The 15681-nt window shown below is 38.3% G+C and overlaps 1 protein-coding gene across 1 annotated transcript in view; it reads left to right on the top strand.

Annotated features, from left to right (window-relative positions):
- Positions 1–15681, top strand: part of LOC106553328 (collagen alpha-6(VI) chain) — a 62243-nt gene that overhangs the window by 20261 nt on the left and 26301 nt on the right. The window contains exons 8-16 of the mRNA XM_087714383.1: positions 2701–2846; positions 5281–5373; positions 5495–5548; positions 6966–7037; positions 7144–7170; positions 10402–10446; positions 10581–10634; positions 12617–12679; positions 14872–14937. Of these exons, the coding sequence (XP_087570509.1) occupies positions 2701–2846; positions 5281–5373; positions 5495–5548; positions 6966–7037; positions 7144–7170; positions 10402–10446; positions 10581–10634; positions 12617–12679; positions 14872–14937 (620 nt within the window). The remainder of the gene's footprint in view (positions 1–2700; positions 2847–5280; positions 5374–5494; positions 5549–6965; positions 7038–7143; positions 7171–10401; positions 10447–10580; positions 10635–12616; positions 12680–14871; positions 14938–15681) is intronic.

Below are 15681 nucleotides of genomic sequence, written 5' to 3' on the forward strand. Positions count from 1 at the left end.
GAGTTCGAGGATGTCTTTGGCACCGGTCTGGGTAAGTATGTGGGGACTCCAATTTCCTTTAGTTTGGACCCCAACATAGCTCCAATTAGGCTAAAACCCAGGAGAGTACCTTTTACCCCAAAATTGACAGGGAAATTGACAAGCTCGTGGGCCAGGGAATCCTAGAACCGGTTGATCACGCATGCTGGGAGATCTCTATAGTGGCCCCTTTCAAATCTGACGGGTCTGTCCACATCTGCACGGACTACAAGTGCACAATAAATAAAGCACTACAACAAAGCGCCTAAGCTATACCTTCACTAGGCCCAGGAAAAATCTTTCAAAATTGGACATGGTGCAGGCATACCAACAATTGTCTGCAGATGGTGCTATGGCAGAGGCCCAAACCAATGTGGCGCTCAGGGGTGCATTCAAATGTCACCCTTTGCAATTCGGCATTAGTATCGCCCCTGGACTGTTCCAAAGCATCATGGAATGGCTTTTGCAGGGGATTCCAGGAATCATCCCCTATTTAGATGACATCTTGGTATCAGCTGCAAATGAGGTGCAACTTTTAAAAAGTGTATGAACAGTTTTGGCTTGTATTAGAGACAAAGGCCTCCATCTCAAAAAAGAGAAATGCTAAATTAATGTGCCAAGGGTTGAATTCCTAGGGTACCTAATCGATGGTTCTGGAATTCACCTGACTACACAAAAAATTAAAGCTATTCAGGATGCCCCCACATCTCGCAATCAAACTGAGCTGCAGGCATTCATTGTGCTCCTTAATTTCTACAGCGTCTTTCTCAAACAGAAAGCCACTATTGCTGAGCCCTTACACCATCTCCTGGCTAAGAATGCGAAGTGGTCCTGGGGCAGAGCTGAGGCTGCCGCATTTGCCGCAGTAAAATGACTCCTGTTGGCAGATTCCTTTCTAGTTCAATACAGCCAGACCCTGCTGTTAGTGCTGACCTGCGACACTTCCCCCTTCGGCATCGGTGCTGTCCTCAGCCACTGCATGTCCAACGGAACCGAAGCCCCTATTGCATTTTACTCCAGGACCTTGTCCGCCGCAGAGCAGAACTACAGCCAGCTGGATTGTGAGGCTTTGGCTGCAGTGGTCGGAGTAAAGAGGTTCCACGAGTATCTATATGGCCGGGACTTCAAACTGGTTACAGACCACAAGCCATTGTTGGACTTACTGGTTGGGGACCAACCTACCCCAGTGTTACTTTCACTATCATTGCTGGCCCAGTTGATGGCCAGACATTTCTCGTAGTTGTGGATGCCTACTTGAAATGGTTAGAGATAGTCCTGATGACCTCCACCTAAGGCAGAAGTCATCAAGGTGCTATGGAGATTTTTCTCCATGCACGGCCTGCCCAAAAAGAGCTACCCCAAAGCCCGCCTACCTGCGTGGCTACCTAACAAGTAGCATTGTTCAATCCAAGAGGGGAAGAGTGTTAGATATCAGTTCTAACTACAGTGGTTTCCATCAAGATCCTCTGTTCCGGCGGGAACAGAGGTTTAATCCTATTGGTCGAAGGGTCTGACAGCTCCCTATAAAAGAGCTGCTGTCAGACTCAATCTTCGCTGGATTGTTCTCACTTATTGTACTTAATAAAGAACTGTTGTTACTGTTAAGCCTGTGTGTGCCTATCCATTACCCAGTCTAACACTTACCCATCTCATAGGCTTGGTGGGAGAAAGGCCCAAGCATCTGAACACCAATTTCACTATAAATGGAGGTGATAAACAGGCCAATAGAAGATTCCTCCTCTCCCTCCCATCCTACCTTTCCCATTTTTTTCCTTACAATTTGCATTTTTATTATTAGAAATGTTTGTTTTTATGGTTTTATTGCTTTTATAGGTTATAAACTGCCCAGAGCTGCCTTGAGGCAAGATGGTGGGAAACAAATTTAATAAATAAACAAACAAACAAACTAATATTATATTTGATATACAATAGATGCCAGCATTCTTTCATAATGGTTTCTTAACTTTTATACAATATATTTATCAAAAGTTTGCGTGTGTCAGTTGGCCAACAGAAGCCTGACAAATGCTAATAGCTCACAGATTTGCAATTGCAAAAGCATTTACTGTAATTACAATTAAGTATGTATTTATTTTATATTATTTTTTCCATTGTTATAATTAGGCATCTTAGCTATTACTTTCAACTCTAATATTTCTTAACTAGTCAATATTAGCAATATTTTACATAAAAGATTCTGCAACTCTTAAGTATTTTGTTTGTATTAAATTGTGACAAAAGCAAGACAAAGCTAATGTTTGTTTGCTTAATGCCCAATCCTTAATCCATTTTCTTAAGGCCCAGTTCAATTTTACTAAACTCTTGGTATAATCCTCTCTGTAACCTTCTATCTATTACAGATTTCCACAACATACCTTTTCTAGGACTGTCCTCAGAAACAGAGTTAGAGATAAATTGCTTAAATGTGGAAAACTGGGGGCTTTGTTTGTGTGGACTATAGATGGTTAATCAAATCTATCATTGGATTCCCCCCCCCCATCATTTTAGTACACTATTTCTGCAGTACCACATTATAAAAATTAAAATATCTTTACATGGACATTAAAACCTAAATCCTTTATTATAATGAACTGCAGGCATTAAATTTTTGTTACAAAGTTGAATACTTACAAATAGTGAACTAGTTGAATACTTACAAATAACCATGAATATTTTAACCAGGATTGGATGCATTAATAACTGTGGTTTTGGAAGGAGCTTCGAATTTTGATGACCTGCAATTCATTGAATTTGGAAAAGGTTACGGCTACAAGATCCAGCTGAATATTGGCATGAGAGATATTGCCAGTCAATTGTTCAAATATATGGTAAGCAATTCATAAAAGTGAAGGCATAAGTAATCCTTCCAAATCCAATTGACTTTACTTTGGGGGAGGATGTTAGGACTGCAAATTTAGAGGCTCAAACCTAGAATAAATTGGTACAGGTAAAATATCATTTAAATCTATTGAATAAGGGTAAATTATTGTGACTTGAGAGCCAAGAAATTTGGCTACCATCCTTTGAGAGGTGAAATAAAGGTTTGCCATTAGACTAGCTCTCCAGAAAGTTCCAATGCATGCTGGGATTGTCAAGAATGCTATGGATGTCCTCTTTCTTTAAATTCTGTAGGTTCAATTCTATAGATATGGACAAATATAAGTTGCAAAAATCTATAGTAAAGCACGATATTTCCATCTTCCTGCCCTGCCGCTATAAATTCATATTACAGAAAATTGAAAATCTTCTACTTGCTTTCATCCTATCCAGGAAGATTGCATTGTTAATTAATAATAACCTGTAAAGCTTTTTGCACTGTTTTCCATCATAAGCTGCATAAAGGCAGCTTAGTACAGTAAAGGCAGATAAGATACACAATTTTTAATATTGACTGTCTTTGCAAACTGAATAAAGCCAGAGTTAGTTTTTAATGTAGTTTGACTGCCATAGACTGAGTTCATGCAAAACCATGGTTTACTTTCAGAAACTTAATTGAGCAAAGAAAATGTAAGTGATAAGCTATCGTGTTTCCCCGAAAATAAGACAGGGTCTTATTTTCTTTTGACCCCCGAAATATGGCCCTGGCCTTATTGTTGGGGGGGTGGTCTTATTATTTTGGGGATGCAGGAGGCAGCAAGCATGGGACTGCATGTCCTGTTGCCCCACTTGCCTCCCCTCCCTGTTCTTCATGCTGTCTGAGTGGCTGGCCGGCACTGCCCTGACATGTCCTGCCACTGCCCTGCATCAGGTTGGGCTTTCTTTGCAAGACGAATGATCTGTGGAGTAAAAGATTTAGGAAGTCTTGGCAGGCATGGGGCGGTTTCTCCAGTGAAGTGTCTGATTCAACCCAAGGGGTGAGTGTTTCACTGCTTCTCTGCCCCAGCTTGGAAGCTGCAGAGGAAGCCTGCTATGCCCGGTGAGGCAGGGAGAAGAGACGGCAAGAGAAGCCACATCTTGCTCCATGCCTCTCACTTCTCCCACACACCACTTGCCACTCCTCTCTCTAAAGAGACTGTGGGGAAAGGAAGCAGACAGGATTCTGTTAGCATTGGGGTGGGGTGGGAGGTGTTGGGCCATGAGACGCACATCCTACCCAAAACTTGTAGCTCCATTGCATTCCTAGATGTTTTGTCCAGGGAAGCACCTTGTAAAAAAAACCTTGCGAGTCCAACTTGCCTGATAAAAAAATTGTGGATAACTGCTGCTACAGTACCCTTTGGAAAGCTGGTGCAAGGCGAATGGGGTGCATCGCTTGGCCTCCTGCTGCTTTTGTGGCAGCAATCAATGGCAAAAGCAGCTGCACTTGCTGAAGGCCGCGGCCTGAGCAGGAACCACAAATCAGCTGTTTCGTGAATGGCAGCCAGAGCGGCTCAGCGAATCCGATTAAGGAGAAGCGCTGAGGTGACCGGGGAAGGGACGTGCTTCCTCCTGTGCTGGCCACACCACCCTTTCACTAGGGCTTATTTTTTGAGGGGGGTGTATATTTACACCCACCCCAAAAATCAGGCCTGGTCTTATTATCAGGACATGTCGTATTTTTGGGAAAACATGGAATTAAAAAAGCACTTTAATATGGCATAACTGTATTATTATATTGTTTGGCATTGTTCATATATGTGCTTGTCTCTTCTTTTGATATCCACTCAGACATAAGTTCTACTTCAACTTAATAGAAAACATCCATTTGTAAGTTCTCTTTTTGTGTTCTACTGTAGCATTTGGTATATAAGAAAACAAAGAGAGAATGACCCAATGAAAAGCAAAAAAAACCCCTACTAAATTAACCTAACTTTCTCCTATGAAACAAAAGTATGTTGAAAAGAGGAACAATAACCTCCTTGTGGTTCAACTTGTGAAGTCTAGAAAAATGTTTCTTCTCCCAGTAGATAGACTACTACGACTGGAAAGTGCATTTTGTAGCTTCTGGCCACTAACCAAAAATCATGTTTGAAATTATTGTAAGACAGCATAAACATGTTGAAATATCTTTCTTTGACAAAAATCTTCCACAGAAAACAAAACAAAAACTGCTGAATGAATACTTAGAAGAAGTGCCTAGCTCCTTGAATCAATTAAGTGATCATCTTAAGATGATGGAAGATAAAGTGGTGAACTGAGAAAAATTGTGATTTGATAGTGATGCTTATTTGAAATGCTACAAGAACTTGTTACATTATTTTCTTGATGTTATGGCTTGGTAAAAGGATACATTTTGTTTTTACTGGTAATTCTTATTACTGTGACCAATCTCCTTTTTGCAAGAATAACATTGCTGAACGGACTTGTTGCTGCATATACTGCAAATGCATTGGTGAAGAAGGAGAACCAGGTGAACAAGGAAAATATGGAATGGAGGTAAAGGAGAAAAAAATACCAATTTGTTTAGATACTTTATAATTAATTAATTAATATTTGTACAATCATTATGTATTCTTCAAATAATATTTGATTTCAGTTATTCTTATCATAATTTCAGGGATCTCAAGGTTTTGAAGGAAGCCCAGGGCACTTAGGAGATGAAGGGGAACCTGTAAGTTATTAAATTACATTTCATGTATTTATAAAAAAGAGACATTTTAAAAATCATGATAAAAATCAAAACAACATGCAGTGATTCTGTACCATCTAGCATTACTTTTACATTACATTACTTCTGTTCACTCATTCTCTCAAAGTTTTCCATCTTAATTAAATATGTTTCTGTTTTTCTGACTTATGCTTGACACAGTTTGTTTAGGCATCCTTTTGGATAATTTTTGGTGTTAGTTTTAAGTTTTCTGAAATTCTGTATATTATTTTTTCCCCCCGTTACCCTTGTTCAGTGATGGCAAAACTTTTCTTACGGCTTGCCAAAATTGTTCCCAAATTTTCAGTTGGCCTGTTGGGGCCATTTTTCACCCTCCTCACCTCTGGAGGATTTCCTGAAGGCTGGGAAGGATGAAAACGGCCTCCCCCGGCACTCCGGAGGCCCATTGGAGCCGTTTTTCACCCTCCCCAGGTTTCAGGAAAGCCTCTGGAGGCTGGGGAGGGCAAAAAATAGTCCTAATGGGCCAACCAGAAGTTCATTCCCAAACTTCCAGTGGGCCCGCTGGGCCTGTTTTTCAAACTCCTCAGCCTCCTGAGGCTTTCCTGAAGCTTGGGGAGGGTGAAAAAGGCCACCCGCAGCCCTCTGGAAGGCCGAATATCAGCTGACTGGCACGCACATGCACGCCGGAGCTGATGACTGGCATTCCCACAAATATGGCTCCGCGTGCCATCTGTGGCATGTGTGCCATAGGTTTGCCATCATGGCCCTTGTGTATGGATACCCAGATTGCCCACAGAATTTGGTCTACCAAAGACATATTTTAAAAAATTATTATATTGAGACCCAAATATCAGAAAACTTTGTGATTGGCTAAGTAGCTTTATAGAAGTAATGAAAAGTGTGTAAGACTTATCATGAGTTTCAATAAAAAAGATGTCAAAGTTTAAAGAACTATGAATATAATTTCTACAATGAGCCACAATGGCGCAGTGGTTAGAGTGCAGTACTGCAGGCTACTTCTGCTGCCTGCTGGCTGGCTACCTGTAATTTGGCAGTTCAAATCTCACCAAGCTCATTGAGGTGGACTCAGCCTTCCAGCCTTCTGAGGTCAATAAAATGAAGACCCTGATGGTTGGGGGCAATATGATGACTCTGTAAACCATTTAGAGAGCTGAAAAGCACTGTAAAATGGTATATGTCTCAGTGCTATTGCTAATTTAAACTCCCTTTTCTTTTTCTGTGTTCTGCATAACGTTGTTCATCCTCAAAGAGAATCATGTGATAGGGCATGTGTACACATGCATATATACATGCATATGTATAATTCAGCAACATATGAAAGCCAAAATATTCTCTGTTCATGACATGGAATTGATACAAATTCTGTATAATAAACTTTCTTGATTTTCACTATTGTTAGGGTCCAAGAGGGTTGCCAGGATCAGATGGTGATAAAGGTTACAGTGGTTGCCAAGGCAATAGGGGACCTAAGGTAGGAATTACAGTATTTATCCAATACCTTTAAAGTTTTCACAAAAAGTTCTTTATGCCACTGCCTGAATTAAGATTATTGTATTGATAGTTCTCTTCTTTTTCAGGGACAAAGAGGAATAATTGGTGAGAAGGTACAGAAACTTGATTTAAAAGCATGGACTAAAAGAAATGGACTGTATGCTAAAATTAGAGATCATATCCAAATGAGCACTAGCTATTTTCCCTCTTTCTGAAAATTGCAATATCCTTGATATTCTTACTGATATTTGTGGAGGTGGGGAAGGATTTTAATATTCACTCAACTAAGAAAATAATAAATAAATTTCTTTTTAAAAGTTATTTTTTGCCTTCCCACCAAGGTTTAATCTGTAGAGCTGGTAAAATTATGTAGGCTCATTTAAAATCTACCAGGGGAATACAAAAACTTCAGAAAATGTTGGGATTTTCAGAAGAAAAGGACAAATAAAAAATACAAAAAAAGAGTTTGGAAGCTGATATAAATACAATTATATCTTTAAAAAAGATAATATTATAATCTGCTGGGACCAAGTTTGAATTTTGGTGATCTGATGAAACCATCTGCATTGTTTTCTTGGCAACATTATGGAAACAGATTCCCTATTGTCTTCCTCCAGATTTTGTTTGTTTGGTTTTTTGAAATTTATTTCCCAATCTAGCTCATATTTCAGGGATTTTCTGATGCTCTCCCACACAAACACAAGAAGTTTATATTATGTTTAATTTTCAATCAGGAGTAAATAGATATTACCACCTACATGGTAAACTAATACTGCATTTCTCCCAGAAAGACAATTGGATAGATGAGAGCAATCACTTAGCAATTGGCTCATTGATACAGGGCGGGGCATAACCTTTTCCTAGGGGGTCACAGCAAGATCGACAGCAGTTTACAACTTCCGCGACACCTCATTTTAAAGCCCATTAAAAACTGAATTGAATGAGCTATTAAATGTTAAATTTGCTTTAAGAATGGCTGGAAAATTCGATTCGGAAGAACAAAGGATCATTGACAGAATAAAATGCATTGCCTTTCGAGAGGCTCGCGATGCTGGAGCGACGTTTATCAATCGAAAATGGATTGCAAACAAATTGAAACGTCATCCGGATTGGGTTACTGATAATTGGAACAAAACAGCCCAAGAATGTTTCACAAAATTTGGAGAAGGGCGTCCTCTGCAACTGTCCCAAGAAAGCAAAGCCATCATTGCAACTGGCAGTCGCAAACAACGAAAAGGAAACCGAAAAGTGGCCCAAGAAATCCTTCAAATTCGTGGAAAACGAGTTGATCAAAGGACAATCGGCCGATATCGAGAACGAGAAGGTTTGAAGCCATTCCACGTCATTTGCAAACCATTGAAAACTCAAACACACGTTCAAGATCGGCTTTGGTTGTGCGATTGGTTGTCTGAATGGACCGAGGAAGATTTTCTTCATTTGGCGCCATCTGACGAATTCTTCGTTTATGCCATTCGAAAACCGAATTTCCAGAACGATCGAATTTGGGCTAAAGACGTCGACGACATCGCCAAACATGAACGATATTGACAAATCGTTCGCAATCCGACTTGCATCGGGATTTTCGTCATTTTCACAGCCAAGAAACTGCATTGGGTTTTGAAGGATAAAGGGGAATCCTGGGATGGCAGTTATTTCCGTGAGAAAATTTTATTGGAGAATGTCATTCCATTTCTCAGTGATCCAGACAATGTCTTGGTGGTTGGTGAGGCTGTCTTTCTTCATGACAAAGCTCCTTGCATGCGTGCAAATGCGACTCAGCAATTGTTAAAGGAAAACAATGTCGAATTTTGGGGCAATGACGTCTGGCCGGGAAATTCGCCAGATCTCAATCCGGCAGAGAACATTGGGGCCATAATTAAGGATGAAGTGGAAGCTCTGATGATTCAGGAGCAAGGTCAAAATCGATATTCGGTTGAAACTTTGAGAATGAATTTGGAAACTGTGTTGAAAAATCTGGAAAATCGAACTGAACTGTTTGAAGATTTGTTGTGTTCTTATCCACCTCGTTTGAATGCTGTTCGAAGGGCTAATGGTGGTCATACTGACTATTAAATCGTGTCAATAAACTCAGTTTTTGATGGGCTTTCGAATGGTGTATGAATTATTTGTGTTGTTATTACAAGTGTTGCTGTGACCCCCTAGGAAAAGGTTATGCCCCGCCCTGTACATCATTTGAATGAATGATTTTCTCAGGAACTTTTGCTGATGTGTTGTTTTTTCAGTTACAGCTGTTTCCACATTTTAAAATCAGTTGTTCCAAAGAATGATGACAAGTACTTTAGTTTTCCAATGTATTGCTGCAATCAATTTGGCAGTAACCAACACAATTCTTTGTTTTAAAAAATGCAACTTTTGATTAAAAATTGTAAATCATATAATATATTCAAGAGTTAATTGCCCATTATTATTAATTATTTTAACTTCCTCAAAAAATCCCTGGACCAAAATGAATATATAAATGACAACTATTTCTAGTGATAAAAATATATGTCATTTTGTGTTCTCTCTGAGGCCAAAGGATTTCTCAGTTATCTGATTTTAGTCTTGAAGTACGGCTTTAAAGACATTTTGTTATTAGGTACCAGCATTAAAGATGGTCCTTACAATTCTTTAGAACAATCGTGGGAATCTAAAAGTCACACTAATCAATAGCTGTAATTCTAAATTCCAGATTTCCACACTATGTGCCTTCTGGAAGATGATATGATAACACCCAGAATTGTCATGCAGACTATGTGAACAAAGTTCAAAGTGTTCTGGAATGGCCCAACATATAGCAAATTCCTGATATGTAATTAAAATATTTATTTTATTTTTACTTATTAAATTTATTGGCCGCCCTTCTTACCACAGGTTCTGTGGTATATATGTTAGGATTTCACTATAGTGTAATCTTCAAACAAGTTGTGATTTCTGACAACTACCTGAACAAATCCTTGCAGGTTTTTTGGCAACGTTTTCAGAAGTGGTTTGTTTTTGTCTTCTTTCTAGGGCCGAGAAAAAGAAAATGGCCCAAGGTCACCCAGGTAGCTTTGTGCTTAAGGCAGGACTAGAACTCCCATTCTGCTAATTTCCAACTTAGTGTCTTAACAACTGCACGACTGAAAATAGTATAACAATGAATAATTACCACAAATGGAAGTAATAATAGTCTTGCAAAGTTTTCAAATTTTTAAAATCGTTTGCTGTCAGAAACTAAAAAACGAAAACAACTAAAATAAAAAGTAGTTTGGATGTTGTATATTTTTTGTGCTTGGTATCAAATCATAGAACAGTAATATGTGCTTGATCTTGTGATGAACTTTGCCTAATAATTTTTGCAGGGAAGCAATGGAGAAAAAGGATTTGATGGCATTAATGGAGAGCTAGTAAGATCTGTTTCTCTTTATTTTCTATTAATGTTCCATATAAATTAATGATACTTATTTAATTAATTAAATTTGATTAAATATTTAATTTAACTCAATAAATTTAATGACAATAGATTTTTTTGTCTCCAAAGGGCTCCCCTGGGCTTCCAGGATTTAAAGGAGAAAAAGGTGACCCTGGTAACCAGGTACTTGGATTTATTTGGTTTATTTATTTGAAATTCAGAGTGCTGGTATTCCAAACTCCAGCCAATCCATTCTAATTCCTTTCTAGCTGAGGTCAAGACAGTAGTCACGCTTAAGGTGACCAGATTTTCAGATTGGTAAAGAGGGACACCTTTGACCTGGGGGGGGGGCTTGATTAAAAATTTTATAGAGCAAAAATTTTCATACAACGCAAAAATAGTATTGTAATATTTTTTTTATTTCAACATAACTACAATTTACAAATATAAATTGTAACTGTTGCCAAACATCAAAATTTTGATCACGTGACCATGAGGATGCTGCAATGGTCGCTAAGTGTGAAAATGGTCACTAAGTGTGAAAAATGGTCATCAATCACTTTTTTCAATGCCATTGTAACTTTGGTCACTATACCACTTTTCTTGTCACTGTTCTCAAGTGAATAACTGCAGCTGGTATTTTGTATTTTGGATGGAATCTTTTTTTAAATAGTCTAAGATAATTTAAAAAAAGAATCCACACAGAATAAATTGAAGTAAAACATTTCAAACTATTCCACACAGAATAAATTGAAGTAAAACTATTTTTAAAAATTCTATGCACAATATATTTCAAAGTACTGTGCATAGAATTTTTAAAAATGGTTTCACTTCAATTTATTTTGGATAGAATCTTTTTTTAAATAGTCTAAGACAATTTAAAAAAAGAATCCACACAGAATAAAACTATTTTAAAAAGTCCTATGCACAATAAATAAAATATTATTTTACAATACATTAAAAAAAATAAAAGAAAAAAACCCAGCTCACTTACCAGGAGGCAGGCACTCCAAGTCAATCCAGAATGATGTAGATGTTAATACAAAGAACTGAGCAAATTAAAATGGTGAAATTAGTCCCAGGGAAATATTTTTCAAAGAAACCTTGCCACCATTTTCCCCACATGAGCCGACCTCCAACCTCTGTGCCCCTCCCCTCTGGGAAATCCAGGAAGGAATAGTCGCTACTTCTCTAGCCAAAGTATTTCCTGGATCTCTATGGTACTGGGTCATCTTTTCTTATAAAAGGAGGTAAAAGTGGCAGGGGGGTGTTCCGTTTTCTTGCTTTAACGTTTTAATATCTTCAATGAAAGTACTGAGATATAGAGAGAGGTTAGACAGAGTGTCTTTTGTCTTGCCCCAATTAGGATTTCTTAAGCAAATCCATTGGGCTTTCAACATGAAGCCAGAAAATCGGGACTTTTTAAAAACGCCCCGGGACATGGGACAAATTGTTAGAAATCGTGATTGTCCCACCAAAATCGGGACATCTGGTCACCTTATCCATTTCCATATGGCCAGGGGATCCTTACTTTCATTATAATATGAAATAATAGCATTTATTTCTAATATTCATTTTTGGACTTCTAGAACTTATGGCACCTCAAACTTGTTGGTACCTCTCTTTTCTGCCAGTATGGTTTCAGCTATAAGAACAATGACATTCAGAGCTGAATGAGGAGGAATGAGGCAACATTTCTCAAACATACATTTTTCAATTTTTACAATAAGAGTAAAAATTCAATTTATAGTACATAAGTGTATTATAAATAGTATTATACAAGTGTATAATTACTGAGATCCAAACTAGCATTAGTGTCATCCTCCCTCCCCATACTACCATAGCATTTTTGTATTCCAAAATAACGTTACTGATATATTGTTTTACCTCTGTCAATACTACACTGATCTCAGCTTCTCTTTGTAGTGCAGGAAGGTATAAACCATTTATAGTTAACAGTGAGCTAGTACACAAACTGAGAATTAGGCACATGGCCATTTGCATTAAAGGAGTGATGGATGTAGATGTTCCTCTCAGAAATGAGGATGCCCAACTGCCTTCAGCTATTCTGGCCATCTGCCAGAAGTTGCTTCCATTTTGTATGAATTAAGACTCAGTTACATCTTGTTGTTCAAAACATCTCTCATGTGTTTTGTTTTTTAAAGGGCAGCCCAGGAGTCAAGGGAATTCATGGTGAATGTGGCAAAAATGGTTTCCAAGGAGATCTGGTAAATATTTTTTAATGGAAATGAATGTCATGTATTGTTCTATGGTTAAAAATATTAGGGAAAAATGAGTCATTTTGTATATAATAATGATTATTTTTAAAAGCTATTGATAAGAGACAACTGAGGGAAATTTTTGGTCTTATTTATTCTGCCTAGTTATGCACATGTGTATATTATAGATATTTTAGAGACTGGAATTGTGTTAGAATTAACAGAGAATCACTGTTACTTTAGGTCCACAATGTTAATCTCCATATACTCTCTTTAAAGAAGAGTGTATGCCAGTAATATTATACATTTATACTGCAATTTTAAATATAATATATACTGTATTTAGAATATATTAAATATAATATATATTTAGAAAGAATAGAATAGAATTGGAAGGGACCTTGGAAGTCTTCTAGTCCAACCCGCTGCTCAAGCAGGAAACCCTATACCATTTCAGACAAATGGATGTCCAATCTCTTCTTTAAAATTTTCAGTGTTGGAGAATTTACAACTTCTGGAGGCAAGTTGTTCCACGGGTTAATTGTTCTGTCAAGAACATTTATTCTTAGTTCTCGGTTGTGCTTCTCTCCTTGATTAGTTTCTATCCATTGCTTCTCAATCTTCCCTCAGGTGTTTTGGAGAATAGCTTGACTCCCTCTTCTTTGTAGGAACCCCTGTGATATTGGAACACTTCTATCATGTCACCCTTAATCTTTCTTTTCATTAAATTTGACATACTCAATTCCAGCAACTGTTCTTTATATGTTTTAACCTCCAGTCCCCTAATCATCTTTGTTGCTCTTCTCTGCATTCTTTCTAGTCTCAACATCTATTTTACATCTTGGTGACTAAAACTGGATGCAGTATTCCAAGTGTGGCCTTACTAATGCATTATAAAGTGGTATTAATACTTCACATGATCTTGATTCTATCCCTCTCTTAATGCAGCCTAGAATTGTGTTGGCTTTTTTTGGGCAGCTGTAGACACTGCTGGCTCATATTTAAGTGATTGTCCACTAGGACTCCAAGATCTCTCTCACAGTTACTACTATTGAGTGAGGTACCACCTATACTGTACCTGGGTACAAGAGTGGCTTCAAAAATTTCAGCAATGGGCTCTCTGTCTGGTTGCTGGGTGGGTGTGGCCATGGTGGGTGTGGTGTAGTTTGCCTCCTGCACCATGGCGGGGGGGGGAGCACACATGTCTTTGCCTTCCCCAGATTCTGGAGGCTTTCCTCTAGGAGGGTGAAAACTTCCACAAGGCATGTTTCCCCCCTCCCTGAGCCTCCACTTCGGCCTTCACTTACCTTGCATCCAAAACGGGACACATGGAGACTCCTGGGAGGGCTGGGCTGGGGTGGGAGCTTCCAGGCTGAGGTGGGAAGGGCTAGCCAGGGATGGAATTTGGAGGTTCTCTGAACTGGCTATAACATTAACTATAGGTTCTCCTGAACCCAGATGAACCCGTCGCAAAAATGGGCTGTTTTTGGGAGGTCTGCACAGTGCAAAAACTTTTTTAAAAAATTTGCCTCTTCGAAATTTTGGTGCATCTTATATTCCGGTGCATCTTATACTCCAAAAAATATGGTAAATAGGTTTGCTTTCTCTCTGTTGCTTTTCACCTTCTTGCCACTTTCTTCCATTAGTGACCAATTGCTTCCTAATTTTTTTTTGTTATTTTTGACTTTTGTCGCAAGTTCATTTTGAGCCTTAGCTTTCCTCATTTCATCTTTGCAGGCTCGGGCTATGTGCTGATATTCTGCCTTAGTTATGTGCCCCTCTTTCCATTTTTTATACTTGTCATTTTTGTCTTTCCATTTATCAGACAGATCTTTGTGCAGCCATGCTGGTTTCTTTTGAGAGCTGTTATTTTTCTTCTTCATTGGTATCTAGGGAGATAACTGCTATGAATATTTGCCCCAAATATACATAGTATAGATCCTTCTTCTATCTCTATCACCCCAGGGGTACCAGTATTATTCTTTTGGATGTTGATAGATCTATTTAATTTATATAATCCTTTTGGTTTATAGGGAAGTTTCAAAATGCTGATTCAATTTTGCTGGTATAGCCTTCAAAGGACTGACAAAAGTGTATCAATCTAATCTTGTACTAATTATGTTTATGTGCTGTTCAGTTAATACTACTAAAACATGCCTAATGACAAAATAACATAAATATTTTTATCACAATATATCCAGGGTACTCCTGGAATAAATAATAACACAGCAGGACAAAAAGGTTTCAAAGGAAGAAATGGAAGAAAGGTAATCAGTTATTTTTATAATATGTTTCTTGATCACTAGAATGTTAGTTGAACGTTGCTTTAATAAAAATGTAGTATGTTTTTATGATATTAAGGGAAGACTAGTATAGATTTGGTAACCACTTGTTCTGTTCAAAACAAATACAGTTTCTATGTGGGAGCCACAGTTTGCTCCTTGGTGTCTTGGTCCTAAATTGTATAAGTAGAGAAGCACCCAGTTTACATAAAACAATACAACTATCTATCCATATAGTAGCATCTGTGTGGAAGGGCAAAAAGTGACAATGATGACTGGGTAATTGAAGCTCTACCACTTTTTTATGCACAAGTGTGACATACATACAAATATGGCATGGGACTTTGAACGTGTAGTAGCAGCCCTTATCTTCACTCCCACCAGGTCGGTCGGTCGGTCGGTCGGTCGGTCGGTCGGTCGGTCGGTCGGTCGGTCGGTCGGTCGGTCGGTCTGTCTGTCTGTCTGTCTGTCTGTCTGTCTATCTATCTATCTATCTATCTATCTATCTATCTATCTATCATCATCATCATCATCATCATCATCATCATCATCATCATCATCATCTACCTGTTGCATTTTTAAAGCATTTTTATACTGGAGATTATTTATAAATCTCCCATCATGCTGAAAATGGGATATGTAGACCACAAATGGAGGCTGCATGATTGCAGAAGCTTAATAGGTTGTTTATAGATTAAGGTATGGAATTTAGGAAAGAAGTCATTTTTT

The sequence above is a fragment of the Thamnophis sirtalis genome, unplaced genomic scaffold (assembly GCF_051295495.1).
Source record: "Thamnophis sirtalis isolate CommonGarterSnake01/CBP01778 unplaced genomic scaffold, rThaSir2_p1.2 scaffold_4, whole genome shotgun sequence".
NCBI lineage: Eukaryota > Metazoa > Chordata > Lepidosauria > Squamata > Natricidae > Thamnophis > Thamnophis sirtalis.